At 46.3% G+C, this 10000-nt stretch overlaps 1 protein-coding gene and 1 long non-coding RNA gene across 16 annotated transcripts in view; one reads left to right on the top strand and one right to left on the bottom strand.

The window, feature by feature from the left end:
- The window catches only part of LOC135099713 (uncharacterized), a 208343-nt gene that overhangs the window by 112000 nt on the left and 86343 nt on the right, over nt 1–10000 (bottom strand). For all 14 annotated transcript variants that reach the window (XR_010268297.1, XR_010268296.1, XR_010268295.1 and 11 more), the window contains one exon: nt 1887–1940. Coding sequence is in view for 2 of the 14 variants with exons in the window: in XM_064002180.1 (XP_063858250.1) it covers nt 1887–1940 (54 nt within the window). In the remaining 12 variants the exon portion in view is untranslated. The remainder of the gene's footprint in view (nt 1–1886; nt 1941–10000) is intronic.
- LOC135099716 (uncharacterized) overlaps nt 1–10000 on the top strand; it is a 107332-nt gene that overhangs the window by 75752 nt on the left and 21580 nt on the right. The window lies entirely within an intron of this gene.

Genomic DNA, 10000 nt, shown 5'->3' with positions numbered 1-10000 from the left:
ACACACACACACACACACACACACACACACACACACACACACTCACCCCTTGCATGGCGGCAGTGTTTTACTAATGACTGGAAAAGGAATGTAATGAATGTTCCTAAGCAGTTATTTACGGCCGGTGCGTCGCTTAATTACCTTTTCCAGGAAGGTTATTGCTTCACACACTCATATATATATATATATATATATATATATATATATATATATATATATATATATATATATATATATATATATATATATATATATATATATATATTTATTTATTTATTTATTTATTTATTTATTTATTATATCTTTTTTTACGGATAGCATTGAAACTGATCAAGTAAAAAATATTACATAGTTGAAAAATCAAATTAATCTCATTAAAATAAATACTGACTTTTATTTTAACTACTCTTTAGTCATATTATTTTTATTTTCAAACAGGAATTTTGCAACTAAGGCCCCAGCAAAACATTCTGTTGACCATCCACACCTCTCTCTCTCTCTCTCTCTCTCTCTCTCTCTCTCTCTCTCTCTCTCTCTCTCTCTCTCTCTCTCTCTCTCCATCTCGCTCTTCTTTTCTCTCCAGTAAACAAAAATGAACAGAAATGGAGGGCGGACACGTGTGTATGTTTTATAACAGACTGTCACGTGTAGGCCTACTGGCTTCTTGCAACTTCCCTAACGTTCTTAAGATCTAACACATTCTAGTCTCATTTCATAGAAGACAGTTTTCTTGCGCAAATAAAGAAATTATGACTGATGATGCGTGACTCTAAAGCAATAGTTGTAGTGCTGAACAAGTAAAGAGAAGCCTCTCCTTGTGGTTATAAGGGAACTGACTGACTGACTGATGGACGCCACAAATGCTGTGTTATAAACAGTCGCGGCAATAATGGAAGAAAAAACATCTCTGGAAATCAGATCTCATAAGAACATACGAAAATAAGGGAAGCTGTATGAAGCCATCAGGCGGCCTCTATATAAAACACACCTACCTATTTCCATCTCTCATCCTTATCCGTAAATTTATCTAACCTTCTTTTAAAGCTCCCTCGTGACTTAGCAATAACAACCTGATTAATGAGCCTATTCCATTCATTTACCACACTAACTGAGAACCAACTCCTTCTTATATCTTTTTAAATCTAACTTTATGAAGCCTGAACACAATACTTCTTGCTCTATCCTGATTACTGACCAAGCCAATCTGCCTCCACCTGGTTGCACTCTCAGCACTTCTTGGATGGGGGCGGCCCTACACGACCCTGTTGCTGCGGCGCATTAAGTCAACCAGTCAAGAAATCATTATGAGAATTATTACAAAGCGACACGGCGGACGTCTGTCTTTTGTTTCGACATTTTCCTTAACAAAACTCAAGATTTCTCACTAACTCTAAAAAAATCTTATACTGCATCTGCTACGTGTTAATAAAGGGGTAAGACTTTTCTCCTGCTATTTTTACATAATATTTTTCTATTCATCTACTGCTCTTTATTTTAATTCCCACGCTGTCACACTGTCAGCTGGAATGGACTTAAAATCTTAAGTTAATGTAAGAATAATCACTTCAAAGCTTCCTGGTGGTGGCTTGTGCGTGTGAAAGATGCAAGGTGGTGAGGCCGTGCTTGGCGTGCGTAGAGGCGTGATTAGGCAGCGCGGGGCACGCGTTTAAAGGGGAAAGATTAAGACTAAGACGGTAAGGCATCCCACGAGAGAGAGAGAGAGAGAGAGAGAGAGAGAGAGAGAGAGAGAGAGAGAGAGAGAGAGAGAGAGAGAGAGAGAGAGAGAGACCGCAGATGTCTCGTTATTCCCGCCATGAAAAGAAGGCGGAAAGAAAGAAAAAAAAAGAAGCTGAAAACAATTTGCTAATACTGTCCTTCACACTTACCAACTCTGGCAGATGATGAAGGAGTTACGATGCTGGAGGAAGCCACTTGTGAGTCTGAAATGAAAGAATAAACATTAAAGAAATAAAAGAAAAAAAAACAAAGAAAAAAAAAAGAAGGGACAAACGCACACATACCGTGGTAGTTCGGGAGGTATTAAAAAAAAAAAGTGAGAATGAACACCTGGACCACACCTGTTGATAAATCCTGCTAGGGTACTCGCTCTCCCCCACACTGTTGAAGTCAGCGACCCAAACACCATCACAAGTACTGACGCGTTGGACTAGTGTATTTATCAGTTTCTTCATTCTCTGTTACTTATTTTGCTACACATTGGTATATACTGTGTTTATAAGGTGTCACGTGACCTATGTTTGCCTGGGAGGTGTAGGCGAGGGGCAGACTGTGATGAGTGGCTGTTGGAAGACGATGGGGAGGTGAATGGTGGTGTGAGGCTCTGTATGTTGGGATTCAGATGTGTGTGCAGTAGGTGTGGGATGTGGAGGTGAAGGAGGTGATGGTGTGGTGGTGGAGGTGGAAATGATGGTGTGGTGGGAGGTGAAGGTGAAGGTGTGAGGTGATGGTATGGTGAGCTGGAGGGGGTGAAGGAGGGAGGTGACGGTGTGGTGAGATGAGGGGTGAAGGAGGGAGGTGATAAGGGAAGGGAGGGAATATTGCATGATTCTCGCACACTGTCATCAACATTATCTCCACAACAAAGGCCACCACTGGCTATTAATAATCAATAAGCTTTCATCCCGTATCAGTGGTGAGAGCATGCTGGCGTGGCGCGGGTGTCCTCGTGTGCTGGGGACATCACGGCAGCGTTGCGTCATGCAGGTCCTTGTTTGCGCCTCAACGGCCGTTGATTCCGTCTTACTTGGCTTTATAAAGAGACCGTAAACCAGCCAGCCTACACGGTGCGCCAGGCCCTGACAGTCGCCTCATCCACTTCCCTCTGCATCCAGAAACACCTGCTCCTTAAACAAAAAGTTGGAGCTCACAAGTCTCCGCCAAAGTGTGCTGCATGGGCGGCTGTCTCCTCCCAGGCAGCCTTTCCCAGTCAGCGGGTCCAAAGTGTCCTTAATTATGGAGTCTCCTGCAGATTTTTTACAAGTTCTGGCGGGCCAGCTGCTGAGCCTTCCCCGCGGCCAAATGAGGCCATTCTTCCCGAGGTGACTCCTGCTCCACGTTTCCTTAATTCCTCCGCTGTACTCGTGACTTATGCTCCAGCACCGCGCCAGGCGGGCTTCCCTGGGCGTGAGACGGCCATTATCTGAGCCACACTCCTCACTGGCTTTTATGTCCCCAGAATTGTTATTACTCTTTCAAGAATGTCCTGCAGCTCTGAAGACTTTTAATTCCATAACCTCCTCTGGCCTTGATTCTTACTGTGGCCTGCCTGCAAGCTTGGTTCTGATGGCTCTCTGTGGCACTTCACTCCCCATCCCTGACGCCTCCTGCTGGCTGTCCTCGTTAGTACATTTTGCCCCTCGTCCCTGACACCGCCTTCTGCTCATCCCACCGCCATCTCTTCTTTTCACACTGGCGCCTCCTGCCTCCCCGCTGCGGCGTTGCTGCACATTTTCTTGGCCCGCTCTGCAACCCTCAGCGAAACAATCTCAGCAGGCAGCCTCGCCCTCACTCCCCGGGATTACACGCCCAGGTGCACAGAGCTGCTCGTCCTCTTCCTCACTGTCATGCAAGCGCCCCCCTCACATTCCCAGGAGAACAATGGCTTGCGGCGCTGCACAAAAATAATAACAACAAATAATAACCCTAATAATTTATTTTATCCTTCTGAACCATCCCCCATTAACACACACACACACACACACACACACACATTATGCATCCCCACGGAAACCTCCTGAGACCAATACGCATTAATAATCAACTCTTTATGCATATCTCAGATTCTGAACTGAGCTAAAACTCTTAGAAATCAAACACACTTCCGTCTGCTCACTCCCTCCCGTCCCTTCCTTTACCTTTGCTTTCTTCCTCAAGCTCTATTTACTCCCAGCAAGACATTCCCTCGCCAAAGCGTCGCCCGGCACCACACCACCCAAGCCAGCACAGGGCAGGTCACCTCTCCTCCCTTCCTTTCATTCACAGGCCAGCTCGTGTCCCCTTCCTTGCTCAACACACACGAAGGGTAACTCTCGCTGCCGCTTTTTGGTTCATAGGGCAGCTCTCGTCACATAATTCACCACTACTACTACTACTACTACTACTACTACTACAAGAAATAACGGGTTCAAGCTTGAAAAATTTAGGTTTAGGAAGGAGATAGGAAAAAATTAGTTCTCAAATAGAGTGGTAGACGAGTGGAACGGACTCAGTAATCATGTAGTTAGTGCTAGGACACTAGAGAGCTTTAAGAGAAGATTAGACAAGTTTATGGATGGGGATAGCAGATGGAAATAGGTAGGTGTGTTTCATACAGGGACTGCCACGTGTAAGCCTGGTCGCTTCTTGCAGCTTCCCTTATTTCTTATGTTCTTATGTTCTTATGTTCTACTACTATTGCGTACTATAGCGTCGTGACCGTGACGCTTCACAGACCATCTCTCATCACATCATTCAGTACTACTACTAACAAACATGTTCTACAATACTGTGTTACTGAGATCTCCACAGCCTTCCATCAGGGTCTTTTCTACTTTGCTGGCTGGTTAGTAAAGAGTGAATGCGTTTTTCTAGTATTTAATTAAGAAGAGAAAAGGATGTTTTCTATAATACCAAATGGAGCGTTACTGAGATCTCTACAGTCTTCTATCAGGGCCGCTTCTCTGCTGGCTGGTACGTAAAGTCCATTCCTCCTTTCCTTTCCTTAGTGTCATTCATCTCTTCTTCCTTTTCCTTCCCTCGGTGCGTGCGATGGAGGCGGTAGTAACTCACGCCCCACACAGCCCGTAGGCGATCGCTCAGAAGGAGGAGGAGGAGGAGGAGGAGGAGGAGGAGGAGGAGGAGGAGGAGGAGGAGGAGGAGGAGGAGGAGGAGGAAGAGGAGGAGGAGGAAGCTTGTATTTATACGTAATGACAGTTCTTGTACGTAATGATGGGTTTGCGATGTGTTCCCTGTTGGAATGACACTTCGCCGCTCCCACACACATCATTAGGAAATGAAGCATAACAGAAGGCAGGCTGGCCTAGAGAGTATCGCACGAGTCCTCAAGAAAAGAAAAAAACAATGATTATGTTGTAGACATCTTTTTCCCCGGTGGGAGACTGTACTGATGGGCCAGTGAGGAACCGGCTGCCGTGATCTCCTCAAGCTTAATGAAATGGTGTGTAAATCCGGAGTGTCTGCTGAAGACGCCAGTGACAGCAACAGCTGTGATCGAGTACTTCAGCTTTTCTGGGTGTCAACAGATCTTTTATTTCAGTTTGGAATTTAGTACGACTTTGAATAGAAATCATGGTCCTCTACGGCGAGCTTTTTGTGTACGGGAACGTGGCCCTGACCGCCCAGCAGAGGCGCATGGCAGAGGCCAGGCAGGCGGCGGCCCGGTGGGGGCGGGAGCGAGCCCGCCGCTGGGCCGCGAGGGTCAAGATGGCCACCAAGCAGCGGCACACCGACGCCCCGGCTGAGGACCAGCTGGAGGTGGGAGGGAGCCTCCCTAATGGAGGTCAGAACCACCCAGCAGGTAGTGCTGACCAAGAACGCGGAGTTTCCTTCCCGAGGAGCAAGCCTCAGGCAGGTGGTGGAGGCGCTGGTCCGGCACAGCCGGGCGATGCAGGAGGCGCCCGTCATCCTACATTGGTGGCGGTGACAGAGGTACGAACACACAGGCGGGGACGACAGACGGGCATATAGATAGACAGACAAGTTTGCTCTCATTGTATTACGTATGACTTACTTTTCTCTGACTTTAACTTAAGCATTGAATAACGTGCTGTGAATAACGTGCTGGTGTTTGCCAGTGTAAAAGTTTTTATGGTGGAGATTTTTCAGGTTAAATCAACAAGACTGCAATGAATATATATACATAATTTCTAACCCACTGACGCACAAGCGACATTCTAACGGGAACTTTGAAATAATGCCTTCAAGCTTGATACACATAGTTAGATTTATACAAAGAAAAAAAAAAAAAAAGAAGGGAAGCAATTGGTTCTCAGAGTGGAAGATGAATGGAATAGGTTGTTTATGCTGAGTCATTGGGGAGCTTTGAAAGATTAGATAAATGTAAGGATGAGGATGAGAGAGAGAGAGAGAGAGAGAGAGAGAGAGAGAGAGAGAGAGAGAGAGAGAGAGAGAGAGAGAGAGAGAGAGAGAGAGAGAGAGAGAGAGAGAGAGAGAGAGAGAGTGGTCCAAACGCTGGTGGAGTCTTGTTAAGGAGCAACAAGGTGTGTCTAGGGGGAACACCATTCCTCCCCTCCATCAGGATGACGGCACAATAGCGCAGCCTGCCCGAGATAAAGCAAACCTCCTGGCCAAGCACTTCACTGATAAGATGTGTCTCTCCGACCCTAAAAGACCTCCACCCTCACTACCAAACATAGTGAAAGAAAAATTATCATTTGCCACAACGAGTGAAGTGGAAGTGAAGGCAGTGCTTTCAAAACTTGACGTGACAAAAGCAGTGGGTCCTGATAACGTTAGCCCACGCCTTCTTCGCCAGTGTGCTGATGAGCTGGCTCGCCCACTCTCTACGATATTCAACCAGTGCTTACGGACCAGCAGGTGGCCAAGTATCTGGAAAGTGGCTAGTGTTGTGCCAGTACACAAGAAAAATGAAAAAAAAACAGTGGCTAAAAACTATCGTCCGGTGTCCCTGCGATTGCGATTTGGGGGGGATAGAAAAGCTGGGTGAAAATGAAGAGGTAGAGTGGGTGGGAAGGGAAGATTGGAGGTTTATAGTGAGAAAGGAAATATAGTAGGAGACATCAAGTTGACGGGCAAACCGTCCTTGCTGTCTGTGCTCAGCAAGGTGCTCGAGTCCATAGTGGCCTCAAGAGTCACAGAGCACTTTGAGAAGCACCACCTACTGTGTGGCCGGCAGTTTGGGTTCAGGCCGGGCAGATCGGCCGCTGACCTGCACCTGCTGCTCACCTCGGAGTGGAGTGCTGCTCTGGACGCAGGGAAGGCCGCTGCAGTTGTTGCCCTTGACATCGAAGGGGCTTTTGACAAGGTGTGGCATGCAGGTCTCCTTGCAAAGCTCCGTGCAGCAGGTGTGGATGGGCCCCTCTTGTTGCTGTTTGGTGATTACTTGAGAGAGAGGAATCTCAAAGTGGTCATTGATGGCCAGAAGTCTGAACAGCATGCAGTAAGAGCAGGTGTTCCTCGGGGAAGCTGTCTCGGCCTCCTGCTCTGGAACATCTACATAAACGACCTCCTGCACTTAATCCCCAGTGTAAGAGCTTATGCTGATGACCTCACGCTGGCTCAGAACTACAGCCCAGGGGAGGAGACTGACACGGCCGACCACATGAACGTCACCCTGAACCGCATTGTGTCATGGGGCACCAAGTGGCAAGTAAAATTTGCCCCAAACAAAACACAAATGTCAATCATCTCAAGGTCGAGGACGCCCCTCCAACTCAGCCTTGAGGGGCAAGCTATACGGCGGCAAGACGAGATGGATGTACTGGGGGTCACATATAACTCCGCGCTGACCTTCAGGCACCACAGAGAGCGTCTAGCCAGGGAGGCCTCGGGTAAGCTGGCGTCACTCAGGAGGATGTCGTGGCTCCTTGACGACAAAGGCCTGGAGATCTTATACAAGGCTCAAGTTCGTTCCTCCCTGGAGTACTCTTGCCTTGCTTGGGGAGGAGCGGCGAGCAGGCATCTTTCCCTCCTGGACAGGGTACAGGATCGGGCAGTGAGGCTCATAAAGGACAGTGGGGCCAGAAATGAGCCAAAGCTTCACTCCCTTCAACATCGCAGGGACGTAGCGGGCCTCGCTGTGATGTACAAAATACAGCAACAGCGAATCCCGCATCTCCCAGCTCTCCGCCAGCCCCTGCGGCGGGCACAAGTGAGCACCCGGGCTGTCACTTTAATGCCTGCTGAATTATTTCAGTGTCGATGCCGTACTTGGCACCATCAACGCCAGTACGTCCATCATTATGGTAAACTATGGAACACCTTAATTGCTGCACAGGTAGACTTCAGTAAAATTAATCTGCAGCAATTCAATTAATGTGTGAACGTCTGGTTGCCATAATCACAGAGTAACAATTGTTAGTAACATTTAGAGTTAGGCTTTTAGATAGGAAACACTAAAAATGTTCCCTTTAGCCTGTAAAGTGATACATTATATGTAAAACTATTTTGTAACATTCTCTTTAACTATGTATTGATTTGTGTAAAAAGAGAGAGAGAGAGAGAGAGAGAGAGAGAGAGAGAGAGAGAGAGAGAGAGAGAGAGAGAGAGAGAGAGAGAGAGAGAGAGAGAGAGAGAGAGAGAGAGAGAGAGAGAGAGAGAGAGAGAGAGAGAGAGAGAGAGAGAGAGAGAGAGAGAGAGAGAGAGAGAGAGAGAGAGAGAGAATCTGTCCCTGCTACTCGTAGGCCTGATGACTTCTTGCAGCTTTCATTATGTTCTCATGCTCTTACTACTACTACTACTACTACTACTACTACTACTACTACTACTACTAAGACTAAGACTACTACTACTACTACTACTACTACTACTACTACTACTACTATTATAGCGTGCTGAGTACGACGTAATATAAATAAAAGGTTAGGTTTCTTGCGCAACAGAAATAATAGACTGATTGATTTGATTCATTTTCACGAGAAATATATCCTATTATCATAACCAACAGGAGAGAGAGAGAGAGAGAGAGAGAGAGAGAGAGAGAGAGAGAGAGAGAGAGAGAGAGAGAGAGAGAGAGAGAGAGAGAGAATATTAAGCTGCATAATGGAAATAGTATGGTGAATAAAGAATATGAAAACACTCGAACACACACACACACACACACACACACACACACACACACACACACACACACACACACACACACACACACACACACACAGCAGTCTTTGTTCTCCTCTCACAACAATCCCTACCTGCCGCGTGTGTATGCACGTGTGATGACGCCAAGATCAATAATAAAGAGCAATATGAATAACAATATCAATGTCATTCGGATGGTTCTAAATAACTCTCTCTCTCTCTCTCTCTCTCTCTCTCTCTCTCTCTGTGTGTGTGTGTGTCTATTTCCACATTGTCATTTATTTATGAAACCAAAATGTTTATGAGAGAGAGAGAGAGAGAGAGAGAGAGAGAGAGAGAGAGAGAGAGAGAGAGAGAGAGAGAGAGAGAGAGAGAGAGAGAGAGAGAGAGAGAGAGTTAAAGGATGAAGGACAAGAGGAAAAGGGAGGAAGGATGAAAGGTGGAAGTAAAGCTGGACATGGAGAGATAAAACGGGAGGGAGGGAGGGAGGGAGGGAGGGAGGGAGGGAGAAAAGTACATAAGAAGAGAATGGGGGGCAGAAAAGGGAGAGCGTGTATGAGCAGAGAGAGAAAAAAAAAATCTGAAAGGCGACGTGGAGGAAAGAGGGAGAGAAGAGGAAATGTATAAAAGGAGGGAATGGGGAATGGAAAGGAATGAACCAACCGCTACGTACGTATGCTTAAAAAAAAAAAAAAAAAGAAAATAAAGAAAAACGTAACATCGTCAGCAGAGATGGTATTATATTCAAACATGTTTTGTGATTGTGAAGATATTTAGTAATATGTACACTATTGTATACAATAACTCAGCTGAGGTTGGAGGATTAAGAGGAGGAGGAGGAGGAGGAGGAGGAGGAGGAGGAGGAGGAGGAGGAGGAGGAGGAGGAGGAGGAGGAGGAGGAAGAGGAGGAGGAGGAGGATGAAGAGGAGGAGGAGGAGGAGGAGGAGGAGGAGGAGGAGGAGGAGGAGGAGGAGGATGCAGGTGGTGGTGATGGTAGTGGCTCATTTATTTTACTTTTATCAATTTATTACGCTCTGAGAACAACAAACCTCATACAATAATTATTTCTATATGCAAGTATACGTATTACTGTTGACACACTGGGCCGATGGGCAAACACTATTTATCTGGATTACAAATTTTCAATCTGTAGAACACCACCTCTCCTTTACTAAACCTCATCTTCTTTTCCTCACTGAAA

The sequence above is a fragment of the Scylla paramamosain genome, chromosome 4 (genome assembly GCF_035594125.1).
Source record: "Scylla paramamosain isolate STU-SP2022 chromosome 4, ASM3559412v1, whole genome shotgun sequence".
In the NCBI taxonomy this organism is placed as follows: Eukaryota; Metazoa; Arthropoda; class Malacostraca; order Decapoda; family Portunidae; genus Scylla; species Scylla paramamosain.
Note: the sequence above shows the minus strand (reverse complement) of the source record. Positions and strands in the feature narration are given on the sequence as shown.